We start from the raw sequence: 21,046 nt of genomic DNA on the forward strand, positions 1-21,046 counted from the left end.
CAGAGGCGGCTTTGGCTACCTTTTTGCTACGCAGCTTCTCTAATCCGCATGCCAACCAGTTTGCCGAGCACAGGGGGGAACGAGTGGTTGGTTGCACAGCCTGCGAGCATTATTAAAATACCATAAATCATATATTTAAACCCTCTCCTTGCCCATTCGCAAGATCTCCGTTTTGAACATACCCCCAGCCACAGTGGCTGTGTGGTTTTGTTTGGCTTGGAAAGAATGGAACGGAAGGTAGCAAAAGGGATGGACGGGAGGAGTTTGGAGGTTGCACTTGCCCCACGAGTTGGAAAGAATTTGATGCCGACCGGAAATTATGAGTTATTGCCGAAGGACCCGGGAAGGGGCAACAGGGAATGATTACATATTTATTTATGGATTAGGTACAAAACCATGGGGGGGGGGGACAAGAGGAAAAAAGGTAGCACACAATCAATAAAAGCGATGCGTGGAGCCCTTTGTTTTTCTTGCCTTTGATTATTGGTGACGTGCTAGACGAGCAAAAGCAAAGAAATTTATTATTCATTAACCACATGATAACAGCACGAACAGAAGAAACCCAGAGTTTGATGCTCTGCCCGTAGTAATAATTTGTTAAACACATAAAAACAATACATTTTCACGAAAAATACAATCATTCAAGTCGATGGTGCACCATCAACTGTGTCGCACGGTACAATGCCTTTCCAAGATGGAGCGCAATCACAATGGCTTGTGTACATAAATTGGAAGTTATTATGCTCAACAATGTTCCCCGGTTTCACTTCATCCCATTATATCCGCCATTACGGTACCGAGTTGTGATTTGCTTCTGCCAGGCTAGGCCGTGAATCTCCTTTCCCCCGTAGTAGTAGCATGCCGACTCCGAAGGGACCTTCGGTCCATTTCGGTGTGCGGACGGAGTTTTTGTCACCATCACAAATTGCCACTTAAACCCTTCCGGAATCCGGACCAGCAACAGAAAAATGTGTGCGACCCCTCCAGAAAAAAGGGGTTTTGCTCACAATCGAAATGCTGGCAAAACCGGTCGTCTTGCGCCTTTGCAATTTGCGGTACCCAGTGATTACATTCATCGCATCCCTTCCCTTTGGGGCTGTTTTAGCGAAGAGAAGGAGGGTTTTTTCCCACCTAACCTTCTGGAACCTTCTACTGGTAAGAGGCTGCGAGTGAGACCCCGATACAACGTCGTCAAGATTTGTCGTACAATGTGGAAGGGCGCACTGGCCAGAGAAACATTACCTCCGACAGCTTCCCGGGGTGGGGATATAAAGCTGCTCCGAAGGGAAAAAGAAAAGTCAAAGAAGGACACAACAAAAAAGGATGCTAATCTTAAGGTGCCCGAATCATCATCTGGCCAATGCGGCCCGAGCGCCAATGACGATCATCCATCCCGCGTGATGATGATCCCAGACCGGAAAGCAAAGTTCCACCAGCCGTGTGCGAGTCTGAATGTTTCGCAACACGACACAATGGCAATAAGCATCGGGACGGGTCGGATAGCGGCACATCAAGCCACTCCCGACGGGCACTAGTAAAGTGGTAAAGGTGGTGGTGTAAGTAAGTCACAGCCAACAGCAAAAATAAAAAAAAAGAAAATAGCTACAACACCAAAAAACCTCGCCCAGCCACTGTGTTTTATCTTTTCCAAGAAGAAGGCTGACTACCACTTTCGGTTAAACTTTATTAAGACCCTTCCCCCTATGCTGCCATGCTTTCGCTCCGCTTGCTCCGGTGACCGTTTAGGACCGGGCAAATTGCCAAACCACTGCCATTTGCCAGGCGTAGATGGCAGCTGAGTAGCCGTAGTGTGCCGTGTTAACTCTTTTCCTGTGCCCCGAGTTCCCGTCTGGCGAACAACCTAATCAGCGGAGTAGTTTGCTTTGGGTTGCTTTCTGCTCGAAAACGCCGTACAAGGATGGGAGGGTTGGCGAAGCGTTTACGGGCTTCCGAGAAAATATTGCGGAGAGAAAATTGTATCGAAAATGGATCTATTTATAAATAAGTAAGAAGGAAGCGCGCACCGGTGCTGGGCCCGGACCAGTTGGGCACTTCCGGCTGTGGATGACAAAAATCCGTTATTTCCGATGTGTTGCTACGTGTTCTGGGTCTGGGTCGGTGGGTCACACGGTGGGGTTGTGTGTAGATGCAATAAAAGTTTATATAACACGATAAAATTAAATTTCACTTTGCTTTGGTAAGCTTTGTGACTTGGCTTGTTCTTGTTGTGTTTTTTGTTGTCCAAAAGCCCATAATATTGACCGATAAGGGTTTAACGGTCGAGTGAGAGACGTTGGGCGAGTAGTTTGTACATTCTTATTGGAGTTTTCGAAATAGTGCCAAATAAAACAATGTATTTTTAATCTAACTTAATCACTTAACAATTTGCGTTTTTGCGAAGTGATTAGTCTCCTCGAACAGTCATTTGAAGCGAAAAAAGCATATTGAACGTAAAGCTTCAAACACACACACGCATAAGCTTTCACCAAACCACAACTGCAAGATGGAAGCAACCGACAGAGATAAGCATTGGGTTCGTTTTCCATTACTAAAGGGTCCCGATAGAGCTTCTATCTAGCTAAAATGACATCGCTACTGCCGACAGCTGATCCTGCTGACGATGTTGCTCTTGCTCTGCGCAACACGCCCCACACATCCATTCAGCCTTTTCCCATTTGTCGGGATGAAATATTCCGGGCAACTTTTTTCACTTAATGTCAACTGTAAATTATTACGGTTTACACAGGGACAGTGGGTCAAGAACCGCCCTGGGTGCAAAGAAACCCCTGATCTCCCCCAACCACGGAGGCAAGAGAAACCACTCATCGCTAAACCCCCAAAAACGGGCTGCGAACCATTCCATTTTCTAATCCTTACGCCGAGTAAGAGTTCGTGACCTCTTTGAGAGCAGCACGAACACCTCCTCCTTCCAGCGTGAGGTGGTTGTGGTTTAACATCTGAAATAATTTCGTGTTTCACGTGAATAATCATCAGCATCCTTTTTTTTATTTTCTTTTTGGAGGGATTTCCTTCTTTTTGTTTGACTTTTGCTCACTCGCAGCAAACGAACAGCGGGGCAGGTTTTGCGGGCCGTCGGATTTGGTTGGAGTGAAGCGATGTGAAAGATGATAATTTATATAGGACTGGGCAAGTAAATTCTAATCCCGCCGGCGCTTCGGACCGGTTTCAAAGTCAGCGAAGGATTAAACGAATTTGGTTAATGTTTTTGGTTTAGTTTGGTTCGGCAATGCGGGGAGAAAACGGCCTTAGGCAGATGGCTGGAAGGTAATGGCCGGGGGAAAGCAAAGATGATGAGAAGCTTTGGCGTGACTCGTTGCAAGTGATTTGTACTCAATTATCATATGACTTATACAATCTAAAAATCGCTACTTAAAATTTTACATCAGACTTGTCCACATATTAGTGGTGTTTTGTCATTGGCTATTTATTAGGTAATTTCATATTATATTCTTTTGCAAATGTTGTATTTACTGTATTTTACCTAATTTATTGTACGTTTGAGCCCTCTATCTTTTTGTGCAAAATCCTTTTCCCCTGCAAATTAAATTAGCTAAAACGGGTCTAGCTGACAGCAGCTAAATTAACATCAACACGCAAGGACGCAAGAAGCGCGTGCCGATAAAAATGTTATAGAAACGAGTTTACTTAAGATCAAACGGCCGATATAGACCAACAGCAACGACAAAAAAAGGTAAACATTCGCTGGCATTTCTTTCGCGACCCGGCGTCCGGTGGCCCAACCGAACGAACTAATTAATTTCTGTGTCAACAGAAAACTGTCATCAAGCTAACTAGCAGTTAATGTTGCCCGGTGCGCAACCTGACCGAACGCCGCCCGAAGCTGGGTTGGTACTTTTTTTTACTCTGCACACAAAATAAATGGCCCTATTGGATGACTGAGCGGTCATTTCATCAGGCAAGAGAAAGAGAAAAGAAGAGAGAGAGAGAGAGAGAAGGAGGAAGAGAGAGAAAAAAGAGGACCACAACTTGTACAGTAAGGAAAGTAAAAGATTGGGCAACAAAAAATAAACCCATTTTCATGCGTTTCAGTTTAAATCAGTGTACTCTTCGGTGAGTGAAGCTGGTCCTCTTATGATCCCTCCTTTCGTGGCCTCCGCTCTTCCGCAGCGCACTTTAGCGCAAAACGGTTTACCCGGCATAAAATGGGTCTAATTATGTTCCGGCATGATGGGTTTGGAGTGATTTTCCTTTCCCTTGTCGCCATAAAGTGGGCTCATAAAGCAAAAGCGGGAAAAACACCATGCATGCTTGCCCACTTTTCCGCTCTCTACGCACCGGGTTTGCACAATTTATCCGTGGTAGTATGGCAAGTTTTTGCCGAAGTGAAACACAAAAAAATACAAGCAGACTAAAGTTAATCTGAAACATAACTAAACCATGCATAAGCAACCGAGCAAAGTGTTTTGCGGTGGTTAGTTGAGCTTTGTAGGTCGTAAATGTTGTTAGCACAAACTCATTTCCATCGAGACGTGATTAGCCCGCTGGATCGAGCCAGCCGAATCGAGCCGAATTTTGTGCCCACTGCCACGCGTTTAAAATCATGACCTGGGCCTGGAAATGAGCTACTTTCGTTAATTTCCTCCGGCAAGGATTACTTCGACGGAGCGATCAGCAGATTAACGGGATGCTCTCGCTCTCGGTTGCGTTTTCCATTTATTTCGATTAAACTGTTGGCAAGCGGGTGGGGATGGCGAATCATTCATCGGCTAGCGCTGAGCCAAAGTGATGGAACATTAATTGAAACGATACAGCAAGTATTTAAGCAGTTAGGCCTTTTATACCCCAGACACACAAAAAAGTTTGAACAATCCGGTCTAATACTTATAACACATCAAGAGGTTTAAGTGTAATAATTTAATTAATTATATGCAATGAACATTTAATGCAAAATGTAATTTTTTTTGTTCTTTTTTCATGTTGTGGATCGTTGCCCTTTTCATGAAGCATCGACGTAAAAAACTATACCCAAGAGCTGTTTCTACCAAGCAGATGCTACGTGACGCAGGAATGATGCAGGAAAGTGTGTGTGTGCCATCGACAATAAGTACCGATCGATTATTATCTTAAAATGATTAATTATGATGAAGAACCAATGAACACACCGAGAAGCGGCGACTCGTTGCGGTAATTGATAACAACCATCCTCTTTGGGTACATTATTTTTTCTGCACTGTAGTTGTTCTACACCATCACGGCACCGCCGGCGCCACCAGCAGCTCTGTGACTTTCTGCTTCTGGTTTTCCTGTTTTTTTTTAACGCAAAATCGATGAGTGAAGTTAAGAGTCGCTCTCGGAACGTCACGTACTCGCACGGGCGCACAAAGTACCGTGCGCCTCCATCGAAGCCGACTGTGCGAAACAAGCAGTGGGGCGCGCGCGGTATTGCAGCGAGGTACGATGGGGATGTTGGCGTAACAAAAAAAAAAAGCTTTATAAATTCCACTCATCCTTCCAGTGCATGAAAATACGCGAGCGTGCCATCGTGGTTTCAGAGGGCATGCATCATTATCGTCATCGTGATTAACGATTTTCCGGCCGTGGGAGAGGGAAATGGCTGCGACAAAAGTGTGGCGCTTTCCCCCGGCCGCCCTTCCGCGACAATGGCGTGTGCGTTCTGGCAAATCTTTTGCGTTGCTAACGAGTCGTTCTGTGACGGTGGCTGTGCTTTCTTACAGGCTTTTCTACGAGTTTATTATTTGACTGATGATGACAGCATGACGGTAAAATGGAACGCAACAGTTTCGTCAAAGGCGACGTAAACGGTGGGTGTGAAAGCGGAAACCGCCCGATTAGATCGCTAGTTGACGGCTGAGCACAATATCCTACAACCCTTTTGCCCGACAACCCGCTAACCCCCCCTCTCTCTCTCTCTCAATGGTGTCGAAAAAGGGATGTTTTGCGTGTCGATCGGTAGCAGGGTGCCCTCCGAAAGGGGAAAGGAAAAAGTTGATCAGGAAGTTTGAAGGAAAACAATGGAAAACAACACTGCTGAGCGTACGGCGGCCTGTTGTTTGACGCAGCAACGATGGCAGGCAACCCATTTGCGATAAGTAGGCGCAAGTTCTCAAGTGTTGATGGCAACAACAAAACCCGATTGAAATACAATAGGACGATTACGGTTGATGTGTAGATAACCACACTTTTTATCTACAAAGGCTAAATATATTTTTATACACGTATCATCAACAATCAACGCTCGCCGTCGCTCTTCGCCTTAGCCAATGATTGTGTATTATGATTATTTATGTAGGTTCAGATAATTATTTCATTTGCATGTAGCAAAACATGTCTGTTGCAGGTACGATCGGTTGAACGATGAACAGCGGTTAACAAGAGAGACCTGATCTATAATTCGCCTTATCGAAAAGCTTCAAACCCAATAAAAAAACGAAAAAACTGCCGACTTCAGTTGTTTAAATGAACAGAATGGGTCGTCCTAGTTCTTCGAAACGAAACGAGTTTCCCATTTCTATACCAAACCACATAAAATAAAACGTCAAAACCAAACCACCAGCATATGTCACTAAACTTTGGAGGTGGCAGAAAAAATCCATACGAAGGAAAGAAAAGTAAACCATTTTTCTAAATCTTTATCGCTAAGTGTCTGTTTGCAATGGAACAAATTTGTGCAAATCATTCCCAACGCGCACAGCACGAGTTCACACGGTAGCTTTTTCGTCCAGAGCTGCTAAAGTACCAAAAAAAAAAAAAAAAAAACCGTTAAACAGACCGATACACTAAAAGGAGCCGCCACTTCAGGTGCCGAAAAGAAGTGGCCCACCTGTCTCGTAAATTCACCTCTTAACTAGCCCACCTCGCCAGGTACCATGGGCCAATGGGAGTCATCGCCTGATGAAGCACCAGGGAAGAGTTGGTCCGTGCGGGACTTGTTTAAATTTAATTAGTTCCGTCCGTTCAACCGTTTCCATGCCTGCTGGGGTTGAGTTTCCGCACTACTACCGTGTGTTGTAGGGTGTGTGGCGATGGTTGAAGAAATTGGCCAACTTGTCCACCTTTGAAAAGGGGGTTGGTCCATGTCTACCTCAGCCCATCTGCGTGCGTCCCGTTCTTGGGCACAGCCTTTTTTCACTGCCTCGTTGTGCAGTTCGTGTGGCGTAAAACACTGCCAACGCAAGAATTGAGTAAGTAACACACACACACACACTCAGAAACGGGGCGAACCGGAAGCATAAAATATAACCCTTGCACTGACAAAAAAAAACCCGTAGCACTGGGTGGGCTCAAGTGGTCCTGCTGCGCCCGAGCAAGCCACTGCACACATGCGGGGAAATTAAGTGAATGAAATGGAAAAGAAAACGAAAAAATGCACACACACTCACACAGTCGTTGTCGGTGGTTGAATGTCTTTCGTGTACTTACCGGAAATAATGGCGCCCCGTTAACGCAGACACTCTCGGCAAACCGGACGCGGATTGGGCGTGATTTCAGCTTCGCCTTCTTGCCCGCCGACAGCAGGGTCGATTTGCGGCCGACCGCATTGTAGAGCTGCGGCTGGCATACCAGCAGCGTGACGGAGGTTTCACAATTTCTAACTAATTGTATCACATGGTCCCGGGGTGCGTCTTTGACGTCCTCACCGTTTACAGCTAATATTTGGTCACCTGGCTCGAGCTGAAAAGGGAACGGAAACGGGGTGGCCAAAATCAGGCTCGGAAGCTCGGTAAAGGAAGTTTTAACTTTTACACCAAAGTGGCTAGCTAAAGCTTTGTGAGTGTTGAGTTTTTGCAGTGTGTTTGACTTTAGATAATAATTTCAGATGTTTTAATGTACAATTCCTTAAATATAGCAACATATTTGCCATTATTGTTGTTGCCCATACTCTTCCGCTTTGCAAGCACAATTAAGCGCAATGACGACCTACCTTATTTACACTAGGGCCACCTTCCGTGACGAAACGCACGATCACAGGCTTTTCGCTGCCGGCCACGAACCCGAACCCGAGCGTGGGGCTCCGCTGCAGTACGACGACACGCGGTTCGGGCGGTGCGTCATTGCCATGATGCCGTATCGGTTCCTCGTAGGTGGTGGTTTTGTTTAGGTGGCTACAACACAAATAAGAAAACGAAGCGGTACGATGGTTAGCCGTGAGTAAATCAAACGCTTAGCCGTGCATTGATCCCCCATTTCACTCACTTTATGTAATACGGTTGTCCCTTTTGGTCGATTGCCTTTTCCCAACCGTACGGCAGGTCGTTTGTCTGCACCCAGTTCTCGATGGGTGGTAGCCAGCCAGCCGTGCGCGTTATGTGACTGAAAAAGTGGTAGCGAAAAAAAAAGAAAGGACAGAAAAACAGTGGTGATTAATAAATCAACTTGAAAGTAATCATTACAGTGAAACGGTTCTCTAGTGGGGCGGCCAGGTGGCGATGGCAATAATCATAAATTAGTATGCAACAGTTGCTCGTTACGACGTTGGTTTGAAATCGTTGCGATTTGTTCTCGGCGGAATCATGATTTTGCTAGCTCCCGATTCGCATCAAAAATGCTGAAATTTTAATCACGTTTTATTGTATATTGATTGTTTTGCTGCGGTGCCATTTTTGGTTCAATAAATCATAGACGCGATTTACAAAGGCAGTTTTTAAGCAAATCACACTTAGAAGGTGTATTAAATTATCAAATGAATCGATTTCACAAGACACACTTGGTCGTACAACGGACAATTAGCATGATTTAGCTACCATCACAGCAAACCATTCACCGTGTGCACGTTTATTTAATTTCCAATTGGAAATAAAGGCACAAAATCATGAAGCTTGTAGAGGTAATATCTCGCATTTCCACCTAATGCACGCTTGGGGTGTGGAATTACGATCAATACGGTTTAGTTGCTAATTAAAATTATATTTTTCCACCAGATTGGAGAACATTCGGATTACCGGCTCCACCATACTGTGTTGCAGCACAATACCTAACGAGCACTTGTAATGAGATGGGCTGCGCTTTGAGTGGTAATTTGATTTCCAAATTTAGAATCGCAGCATTATTGGTCCGCGTGGTGTAGAGTTCGGACCGGGGCAAGTGGCTGGAAAGGAAAGGTTCACCTACTGGTCGATTCCATTCGCGAAAAAGATGAGGGTGGCTCCATTCGCTATACATAAACCGAAATCTGTATCAGAGCGTAATTCGAATCAACGCGTGGTTTCATGGAATGAAATGAAATTGAGTTCTGTGGCATTATCAACATGCAATGGTTAATGGTATATAATTCATAAATTTTTTCTCAAGAATTTATGTTTGAATATGATTAATGAAGAATAAATGAATAAAATTAGCTACAAAAATAGACAAGTTTCCTGCGCAAATGAATGTACAATGTTGCTTTAATTTAATGGAATAATGCAAATTTCTATGCTTTATCAAAAAGCAACCCCCAACCTAGCCATTAATAACGATTAAACGTTCTTCTTCCACTGCACATAAACACATTAAATCACAAATATCAACGAACGATTAGCTTGTAGAAAGGCTACAGTTACATGTGGCTGAAGATAGCTAAGATTGAGATATTTACCAGGATTGGTTGCTAACGAGGATCGACACGTCAAACGAGCCCGAACCCCACCCAAGACGACAAGAGTGGCATATAATGAATTTAATTTGGCATGCTGAAGATGAAGTTATTTATTCAAATACCGCGCTGCTAACCCGTTTAGAAGCCGCCTTGGTAATGTGCGCATACCCTCGAGCCAAACGAAGCGCCCTGCTAGAATGCGAGCAGAAACTGGCGCCTACAGTGTGGAATAGAGCGGCGACACAGACACGCCGAACACTAGGAGGTAAAGCCACTGAATGAACGAAGCGCCCGTGCAAAAATTAATTTAAATCCCGTACCTTTCACACCAGGATCTATTGTGTTCTAAAGCGGGCCGTGCGCCGAGCATGAGAAGGAGTAAACGCTTGGTGTAATTTGATTACTGCACACCGGCAACCCACACACGTGATACAGCGGGGAATAAAAGCGCCGCGTATTACAGCGGCATGGTCGTGAACATTGACGTGTGGTTCGGTTGTAAATAATTTTTGTGACAACCGTGCTTTGTATGGCGAGAAACTATTTTACCGCGTTTACGGTGCGCGTCAAGCACCATGCGCCTCCATGGCGTCGGCGGCAGATGGAGACGCCTGGTGGGTTCCTTTTAGTGCGATAATTGTATCAGTGAGGATACGTTGTGTGCTGATAGATTGAAGCACACACAAACTTTCAGTGCATCACCAAACTTTGGAACAGCATTTTCGTTTGTTTCTGTTATTATGTTATAAGTTTCGCGAAACATGCATGTTATAGGCATGAAAGTCGTCATCCGCATAAAGTAAAATAAAATAATCAATACACGCTTTTGTAAACACCCACAAATGATCGTGCTGTGTAAAGCAATCCCATGAAATCGATATGAAATGAATTTAAAATTCAATTACCCTGTTGGAAACGCACCTACCACCAGGGCGTGACACAGCGTGGTGTGCCACATGAAAACAACCATCAATTCCGCAGCAATCAAATCTCACTCACGATTCAATTTGCCGTTCAATTTTGCTCACACAAAACCGCCCCCAATCACTTCCCATCACATCAAACCAAAATGCACAACCAACCAGCACGAAGTGTCAGTTAAAACTTTTAATTTGTCTGCGAAAAAAAAAAACATTGAACCATTTGACGAGAGGGTGAACGGATACTGGCATGTTGATCTTTGCCTGACAGAAACATTACACGCGAGCGCACACCGTATATGTCGTTCAAAACAGCTCGGTAAGGTGATAAAAATTTTATGACCCTACGTCGCTTTGCCATTCGTGGTGCCCAATTCACGCTCCAGAGACGAAAAAAAGTGTTGATTGGTTGCCACTGTGTGGCAACTCGTCGCAGTTTTGTAACCTTACCGCGGGTAACCGTTTCCAGTATGTGCAACCGAACGAATGCGGAAGGATTTGGTAGCTCATAAAGCGTTTCGTTTCAGCGCCGATGAGCGCACCGCGCCCACGCCAGAAACCGGCCTCATTCTAAGTGTTTGAGATTGTTCGGGGAAGTGTCGTTTGGTAGTGCCGTTTGGTCCATTACAACACACGTCGTAATATGGTTACCGTTTATCCCTTGTCACTGTACACACACACACATGGGGTGTACGGAGTTGATGGAAGGACAGCAAGGGAGCAATGTAAACGGCCGTGTACGAGGTAACATTATTTTTCGTTTGAACCGGTGGTTCACGCTAAAGGCATTTAAATCCCATGCGAATTGATATAAACGATGTTTACAGCTTGTCATCCGGAACGGGTTTTACGGGCGCGGTACTACACTGTTAAGCGTGAAGGATTGTATGTAAAAAGCACAATACACACAAACCAAAACAACGGCTACGGCATATCCCCATCGAGCTGCTAACTGTTATCGACGTCGAAGCTTTATGTTGGATTTTGTTTATTACTTCCGTTCTGGTGGCAGCACATCCCGACCCACCCAGTGGGTTGTACATTCGATTGAAAATTGCTTGCTCTCGCGAAACCGCGAATATTTGTTCGCACATCGTTGTAGTTGCTATTTGGTTTGTAAAATAAAGCGCCCTTTGATGTACTGACATGATTTCGAATTTTTTTATGTTGTAAAACAATGCTGTTGTGTACTGTTGCTTTCATTTATTAAAAAGGATGTAATTCTTGAACCCCAGATTACACCACGGCACATGCTTTGTAATGTTTTATTTTTGCCCATGTCTTGTTTCCCTTCTATGTATTTCCACAATGAAATTTCAAGCAATCCATTTCAAAATAGTACTGCACCAAACGTTTAATTAGCACGAGCTTTAAAATTTATTTTATTACCATAAGGCACACCACACTTTTCTTCGCTGTGTTGTGTTCTTCCCGTAAAAATTGAATGAAAACGATGCTCGACTGCGCGAGATCTACGCGGAAAATGATAATTTTTCATTAATTTCGCTCTCCTGCGCAGTGGGCGAGAAAATATTTACTACCCCTTAAACTGTACCGTTTAATGGTTGCGGCGGTTCCGGGGCACATCAACGCTGCATCCTTTCCACCCACCAGGAAGTCAGTAACATCATTGAAGGACGGTAATTGAATCTGATAAAACGAAACAAAAAAAAACACATTCGCTCCCACGAATTTTCGGTCGTGTATGGCTGCCCGTCCTGTTCACCGGCCGTTTGCTGTGGTGCTTGTGAACGCCAATATGCCATTGGTACTTTCCCTGTGGAGGTTACTTGCCACAAACAGCCGTGCCGTGGTAGAATTCGTGCCTTGCCTTTCCTTTGCCTTTACTGAACAATTCCACCTGAGGATAAAATCGACAACATTTGACCAGTATAACCCTTCGCTTCAATTTCTCGGCAAAATGTGTGATGAGGTGTGCCGAAACACTACAAAGTAAATCAACACAGGAATGGATTAAAAACAGTACAATTACAGCGAACGGAAGTCAATTACGTGGTGCGCGCAGGGTTAATAAAACAGAATGCAATCAAAACTTCCCTTCCTGCTCATTTTTGGCAAGAATCACAACCAAGCCCCTTCAAAGTTTCGTTTGGGTTAGTTTTTTCTTCCTCCCTCGAAACCTCAATGCGTAGTTTAAAGGTAGAGGAAAAAGGAAGCTGCCAGGTGGGAAGAGTTTACACTTTTTGTACCAAACCATAATGCGATCATCTCCAGTTAACCTGCTAAGGGAAGTTTACAAAGCTTCGCTAGAAGAGCTAGAGAAAAAAATGGCCCAGAATACGATATCTCTCTACCGGTATAGCCTGACTGCGCAGGTTGCTGCATAGAACAGGGGAACGATTGGAGCGGAGAAAAGTGCGGTAAGTTATGCACAGTTTCACCCAACCCCTTGCCACCTGACCAGAAAATCAACGCACGAACGACGGAATGGCTCGAACGAGCAGTGAATAGATGGAGAGTGTAATAAATTGCGCTAATTTAATCGCTCGTTATCTGGCGGTACGTTTCAGCTTCCGACGAGAAGTTTTTTTCCTTTCTTCTGTGAACCACCGGGGTGCTTACTTTTCGCTCGGATCATTTCCCACTCAAAACTAGGGTGTGGTGTGGTCTGATATCAACTAAAACAACAAAACAAAAACAAATGCACTGAAGTGACAACTCGTCGATTGCAATCACAAGAGCACTTGACCGTGTTGGTGGCACACTGTTGTGATTGTTTCACCCATTTTTGAAGTGCGTGCAAGATCGTTTTGAATAATGCGGAAAGTAATTAAATTTTTCAGTCGAATCAAATAAAAATCATATAAGCAATTAGATTAAAAAAAACAATATTTTACTTTTTCATTAAACAGAAACACATCTTTCGAGCGCTGTTCGAGCTTACGAATGAAATAACATTTTAATTAAAATTTTCTATTATTATTTTTTTTAACATATGCGAATACAAAAAAGGCATGAATTGAAATGACCCAAAATTCACTTATTTTGCAGTTTTCACAAATTTGTCACAAAAAAGTCATCAAACGTTCCATCGTTCTAACCATACATTTAAAATCTGACATGGTGAAAAGAGCTGCAAACATAAATTGCCTAACAAGTGCGAACCCATTACGTCGGGGCGCATTAACCAAACAACGGCAGGCGGAAACTCCTTTGCCCTTCTAATGGAAAAAGAGATTGCTTAGTGGGCACAGCATTTAATTCCGCCTCCGATCGCCGAACGACAATACCATTTACACACTCTGTTTACCGTAATTGCTCACCACGGAGATCATAAAATCGGAGGCTCTAGCACTCCCCGGCGCCTCCTTAAGACTAAATGACCTATTTGAAATTGTGCTTATCGTTCGCATATAGCTAGAGGACGGTACGCTGCCGCCTGCCCGTGCATAAATCATACCAGCGCCGGCTCCTTAAAAGAGCTGATCTGTGCGCCCTGCTGCCATTCGACCTGCTGGCGTAAATCAGCAGATGGGTAAAAGCTAGGACGTAAGCCATTCTTGCCCAGACCAAGAATGGTAAGACAGCACCCGAGCAGGCTCGAGGGCAATGCAGTACGGTTGAGCATGTCTCACTTTTCGGCAGACAGGAGGAGGTGGGGCGGGAGGGGGAAAGCGTCACAGTAAACAAATCAGTTGCCGCTTAAGAAGGGCTTTGGTCGACTGCGCTCTCGTCGTAGCCGTACGTCTCGGAATGCTAGTGTAGATGGAGTCTTTTTCGGCTGTTGTGTTTTGTAAGCACGATATTTTAAACACAACCTTCCTGGGATGGTTCTGCGGTCGTTTGCACGTTTGTAGTTAATTTAGCAAAGCTTGTGGCCGATATGATGAATGTACTTCCTGTCATGTGAACCAACTGTGGCTTCCTGTTCGCTGAGCTGGAAGTGCTGCCAGTGGTACAACGCACCGTGTGCTGCGTTTGATTTGTCGCAAACGCAAACAAAATCATGCTCGTTACGTGGTTATCAAGTTCACATTAATTATGTTTGTGTAGCGACGACTGTGTGCTTGTGCTTCCTTCGGCAAGTGATAAATATTTGCTCGATGTGTCAGTGGGTGGCGCAGCAGCGTGATCAATACGGATGTGACGACGAGCGCTCAGCGGAATGGAGGTCTCTTTCTGCGAAACAACATTAATGTGCCGTAGGGAGAGTAAGAATTATCAAACACATTATTGATTTTTTTTTTAAATTCTTTACTCACTTGAATCCCACTAACCAAAGCTAAACATTTACGTACTTTAGTACACAAAGACACTCACGACAGTAACAGTAAAATAAACATCAGCTCTTTACAGCACCATTTTGTTGCGCTTAAGAGTAATCGCAGAGCTTACTACAGAGTAGTACGCTAAGCACGTCTGTAGCAAGCGCGAAAGAACGACGCAACGATGCAGCGACTTAGCCCGGTGCTCGCATTAATTAGAAGGGAAATTTATTCTGTTTATGCTAGTGTTTTGTCACCTAATCGAGAATTACAGATGGTAACAGCTCCCCATCCCCACGCCCTTCGTTAGGCGCATAAACAAGTACACACACACACACACACTGTATCGTTACCTGGTTCTCCGGGTTTTCTCTCCAAGGAAACCATAAACCATACGGTTTAATGAATGAACGCTGGGTCCTCCATTCGCTAACAGCAGCAGCATCGCTAACACAGCGCTGGCAGATGAGGTGTTGAAGGGTGAAGAGTTTTGTAATTTGCACACCGAAGAAATAGTTCACACGTACCGCACACTCCCTCCCGGGCAGCAGTGGGTATACATTGTGCTGCATGTTAGTGTCAGTGAGACAAACGAAAAACAGGGCCTCAGAATCGTTTCGTTCAGTGCGGATGCTAGGCGGAGGCGAAGAAGCGTTGAAAGAATGTTGCTCTCCATTTCTTATCCTGTCTGGTTGGCCGGATTTGTCTGCCGCAACAGCGAGGCAAAAAGTGTCTGAATGAAGCTGACGTTCAAAGGAATGACAATTCCGGTTGTTTCGTGCAGCATATGGCAGCAGCAGCAGCAGCAGCAGCCACCGCACACCGGATACGTCCGGATACACAGCACGCGGACGGCACCGGCAACGTCACCGTGTCATGGGTGATGTGTAAATACTTTAACAGCGGTTTTCTTAGTGCAAATGTTGCCTACCTGCGAACCAAACAGCAGCTCTGCTTGGTAGAAAAGTCAACTCGTATCCGACCGAGGGATGTGCGCTTGTCTATGATGGTACGATCTTTAAAGGTTCATGTTACGGCAACACGGGACACATTGAGAAAACCACAGTGACGCTTAGGGCTCGTACCCCGAAAGATACTGACGGAGGAGCTATCGAGCCGTTCCGTATCGTTCCTTTGTGCTAACGCTTTTGCAAACCATCGTACCATCGTGCAACATGCTCACTCGTCTCGTTCGATTTCAGCATGTGCTGTTGCCTAAAAGCAAAGGCGAATCGAACAAAAAAAAACGAAACTGATGCATCGAGATCGTGCGATGTATCGTTGCTGAAAAATAGTTTAGAGTCCGACACCCATCGCTAGCAAATGGTTGTTTGTTAAGAGCAAACTAAATGGGAAAAATTCTTACAGCATACGTTTGCAGGAGAACTTTTGCTCTGCCTACAGACAGATGAGTTTCTGCTCGAATGTAGCCGTGCAAATCTGTTCGACCCTGTTGCAGTATGATTCACAATAGATTTCACTCACGTAGTGTATCAGATTCACACAGCAGAGGTGTCTAGTGAAGGGAATGCAACAAATAGCAATACCATCCATCATACTGCCAACGGAGACGAGATACGGTAAAGTCGACAAGATATGCAGTTGCACAAAATCATTAAACCTCTTTCTATTGTACTTTGCTGAGAAGGTGAATGATGTTTATGTGGTAGTTCCCCTTTAAGCTGTACAACATACTTCCGCAGTGATTGGCAAAACCGTACACTGATAAGTTACTACTTTTCCGCATTTTTCCCTATGATAGCTTTGAACATTTCAACGAATAATTCAATCAACTAATGTAAAATGAACAAACCAATTAAATAGATTGGTTCGCAAAAATGCATTGCTGCAGTGCACGGCTGCCGGGAGCGGTTCATGGGAATCAGTTTCATAAATGGTTGCACGTGCAAACATTCCTGCTCGGTTCCGAAAAAGACGGAACGCTAGCCTACGTACTGACGAGACCTGATGACTGCGTGGAGCTTACACATCAATGAGGTGTTTCACCCTTCAGACATGCCATTTAGTAATTGGTTTGCATACCACAAAAACTGCCATCACACACCTCGACCACACACAGTTTGTCAGTTCCCGCTGTGTCAGTTCGAGGAAAAATCTCTCATTCATGTGCTCAGCATCAACACATGCTTTTATGCATCGATCTGACTTTGAGCTTAACGCATGTTATGATAACAAACTTTCAATATCTACGCCTAGACAGTTTTTAATGGATGTAAGAAATGGAAACAAAACCCATTGGAATATTTTAAGCTCTTTTATTTAAAAGCATTCCTTTCACTTAGCCTAAAAAAGCAATTTCCAGGTTCATAGGAGTTCAGACAATATCTAGAATGACAAGTTCAACGCAACATAATTAAAACTGACTAAACTGACTTTACTGCATGCCATGTATTAGCTTTGCTTCTTTTATGTCGCGAAACATATTAGGACTTTTATTATTTTTTTAAAATTATTTTTTTGAATTTAGCATCCGAATTTCTTCAATACTCGGCAGATTTCAGAAAAAAAACCAAAACATTTTAAACTTTTCTGCAGTGTTGGATTTCTATCTGCTGTGTTCTAACACTTGTATTTATTTATCACACTAATGAGACGTACAATAATAAATGAAATATAAATGACACAATACACTTTAAAATATAATAGTACGGTGGTCGCGCACCAGCTGCACCGAGCGCCCCTGCCGAGAGCTCCTGCTCGATCGGCTCGCAAACACACTCTGCTCGGCGGTCGGCACACACTAAGCCTTGCGCGCTTAGTGTGTGCGACTATTGGGGGTGTACACACTGTCGTCCCCCTGGACGTTGACCGGTGGCAGCGCAACTGCCACGGCAAGTCCAGGGGTCGGCACGACTGACAACAACACTATCAAAACTTTTTTCATGCATTTTTTCATTAATAATAGAATGATTTCCATAAAGAAGTACACGTATAGTAATAAAAAATACCCGTTTTGAACAATACACACCACTGTAATCATTCGAAAAGCTTTGTAATGTAGTCGAGCTTTTCATAAAGAAATACTAGTATAGAAATCAAAAAAACAAAAATATAACAAAAAAAGACCAGCTTCATCAATACACAACACTGTAATCAACCGAAAACCTTTGTAGTGTGCTCGAGCTAAAATAGTATTGATCTCTGAAGATGAAAAACAAGCCGTTAATTGATACTGACACACTATTTATAGTGCATTATAAAGAGCTAGCGCAGCGCATCCAACGAACCGTGCGCGAGAACAGCACAAAAAATAACAAACAAAAAACTCCACAATACCTTTGATGGCGATATCAAAAACACTACAAAAGCGCGGGTGACATAAAAGCCCACCGTTCTGATGCTACCACGTTTTTTCTTTCTTCTTTTACCAGCACGTGCCCGAACGATGCACTTTCCGGAAAAAGTCGAACCACCGAGTGACACTCACTTAGAGCGCGACTCATTTGACTGAGCACTGCCCCTGCCGAGCGCTGTTGCTTTTGTCGCTCTAGTGGTGCAGAAACGTGGGACGGACAAAAAAAAAGAACTGGGGGAAACACCCAACCAGCAAGCTGAAAAACTCGCTGATGGACGATACAGAAAAAAGCACTCTCAGCGGTGTGGCTCACGGCATCGGCTGCTGAAATTGACCCATTCTGCAAGTTATGGGCGCTCGTTTCATTGCATTTGGTACGCCCCGGGTTTTCCCGCAGCACGGGACACCGTAATTCGCGAACGTGATTATGTTTTAGCGCATCATCAGCGATCTCCACTCCCGTCAACAGGAGCGCTTGTTTCCCCGCGAAACCGGAGCGCGTCGTTGGTGGCTCGCTGGTGCATGATCCGGAGGTTGGTTGGTTGGTTTCTCTTTCTTTTAGGTTGTTTTTTGTTATCATTCTGGGTTCTTTTGCTCTTTCGTATAGTGGGCGGAAGGATTTCGTTTATAAAAAAAATCCCTATTCGTTAACATCATTTGCACCAGAACGTTCGCGATAGTTTTTCATCATACCGTTCTGATTCTTTGCCGTTCAGCGATACTGGAGGGCTCCGGGCACAACGTGGACGTGCGGCGGCACCGGCGGGATATGGAGGTCTTGTTAGTAAGCGACTGCCTAATCCTGCCGGTGGCAATGATGCTTGTCCGGTGCGCCAGTGCCAGAGCCAGCACAGCATATTCGGTGCTGACGTCCGAGTAGTTGTCGTGCTTTTCCCTTTGTGTGCATGTGTTTGTGTGGCAAGTGCTTATTTTCAAACCAGCGTGTGTAGCTTCCACTTTGCATGATCATTCACCGGTTTGTTCGAGCGATAATCTATCTACGGCGAGCGCGCGCGCCCTTTGTCTTGCTCCTTCCGTGTGCAAAAGCATGACAACTTTTCCATCACTCCACAGCACACGGCACAAAGAAGCTTCGCGGAATTTTCCTATGAGTGGATTATCTTCTGTCCCGGTGGTTTTGTTCCTGTGCTGCCATGGTTTTCGAAGGCTATTTTTAATCATCACACAATGTTGCTGCTGGAGCGGTGGAATGATGGGTTTGGCCTTGGTGTTGCGTTTGTCAACTTTACAGCGACATCGGATTATGAGACGTTGTGTTTCTCAAACTTTTCTCAGTGAAATGCATTCATAATAATTTAACGTATCAAGCACTGTGAAGATACCGTCCATCGAGAAGGGAAAATATATCCTCCGCTAGGTAGGCTTACACGTTAATGGTTTGTTTAATGCTGCTGGTTCAGGGGAAGCTTTTTCCTTTTTCCTTTCCAAGCAAAACGGAAACAAAATCAACCCACAATCAAACTGCTCCCCAGTAAAGTGGTTTTTAAGCTTGAACTGTTCTTGGAAATGCAATAATGATCCCGCACTAAACCCAAACGGTATGGCCGCAGTCTCCGCCACTTTGATGGATGACGCGAATAAAGCCGCTAAGGAAACTGGAGCCAGTGAATGGGAGACGACGGGGAGCAGCATCCGTCGGTGTAATCCTTCCCCGAAATAGACACTAGCATTGAAAGCATTGGAGGGATACCACTTCCTGGACATTACATCCTTCCCTCCCTATCCTACGCAAAACCCCTGCTGTTTCGTAACTGATAGATACTGTTGCAGTGGTGTTACTAACAACCAACCAAGCTGTGATGGTTTTTGTGGGGTGAAAATCAAAATGATGGATTTAACGTTGGATTCTCCCCCATTCCGTGTGCTGTGTGATGCGATTTTTCCAAATTCCAAAGCATTCCTTTGCGTCCGCCGGAGCTTCTTTTTCCCGCTTTTCGCCAGCTACTGCCGAAAGCCGATAGCTTACGGTCGGTTTGCTTTAAAACAGCTTCAGCGTCTCGGCTCGGCCCGGACGGGATTTAGGCGAAGATTCGGTTTTTACCACACGAGAGAGGGAGCATCCACTCAGTTCTTCCATTACATTTTTACAGCCATTTTCTTTTGCATTTTACATTCCTGTTTTTTTTTTTCAACTTTTTTTGGTCAAAGTTCTACCGTTGGTGTGCCACCAAAATACGAGCCCCGTGTTTTGGGCTGGTTGGTGCTACATTTTGACGGCGCTTTGGTTTGCTAGTCAGCGCTAGACGCGCCCTCAGCTTGCCAGTGATGCCGGGTCTTTCCCGAACATAAGGTTAGAAAAACTCACAAACACACACACACACATCTCCACTGGCAGGATTTCTTCCTTTTCTCGTCAAAGTGAGGAACGTGACGTGCCCACCGCAAGCGCCAAGCAGCTATTTGGTTCCGTTTTTCTTTCTTTTCCTCCTCAAGTGCGCCCATCCATCCGTCATTCGTCGAAGCTTGCGCGCTGACACGCCGTGATCCTTTAACGCGATGAAAAGGATGACGATGGTTATAAATGTAATCCGTAATTGACCCAATTTTCGCTTATCTATAGGCGTTCCTGTGGTGCGTGCCGCGTTACGTAGAAGCTTTCTGTTTTTCGCATCACCAGCCCTCTACTATGCACCCCTTTTTTTAGATTTTTTAAGTTTTTGACACACTCTCAGTACAGTACAGTACAGCAAACATACACTCCCCCATGTTTTTTTTTTCGAAGAATCGCAGTGTCTTCGGTACCAAACGATCTTGGAGCACACCCGGAAAGCCACAGGACGACCCTTCCCAAAGCCAACGAAAGCAACAAAAGAGGGCCATTTGTATGCAAAAGGAAGCATTCCACATTAATGTTTATGTATACAAGTACTGTTTACCGAGCGTCGAATGGGAGCAGGCGTACTGGCCGAGATGTGGGAACGACCACTGTGGGATCTCACAGTGCATTAAACTTTAATACGGGGAGGGGTGATACTTTGTACAACCC

The 21,046-nt window shown here is 44.7% G+C and overlaps 1 protein-coding gene across 2 annotated transcripts in view; it reads right to left on the bottom strand.

Annotated features, from left to right (window-relative positions):
• Window positions 1-21,046, bottom strand: part of LOC120896844 — a 134,158-nt gene that overhangs the window by 20,875 nt on the left and 92,237 nt on the right. For both annotated transcript variants that reach the window (XM_040301329.1, XM_040301328.1), the window contains 3 exons: window positions 8,197-8,313; window positions 7,925-8,105; window positions 7,423-7,674 (listed from right to left, as the gene is read on the bottom strand). In XM_040301329.1, the coding sequence (XP_040157263.1) occupies window positions 7,423-7,674; window positions 7,925-8,105; window positions 8,197-8,313 (550 nt within the window). The remainder of the gene's footprint in view (window positions 1-7,422; window positions 7,675-7,924; window positions 8,106-8,196; window positions 8,314-21,046) is intronic.

The sequence above is a fragment of the Anopheles arabiensis genome, chromosome 2 (assembly GCF_016920715.1).
Source record: "Anopheles arabiensis isolate DONGOLA chromosome 2, AaraD3, whole genome shotgun sequence".
In the NCBI taxonomy this organism is placed as follows: Eukaryota; Metazoa; Arthropoda; class Insecta; order Diptera; family Culicidae; genus Anopheles; species Anopheles arabiensis.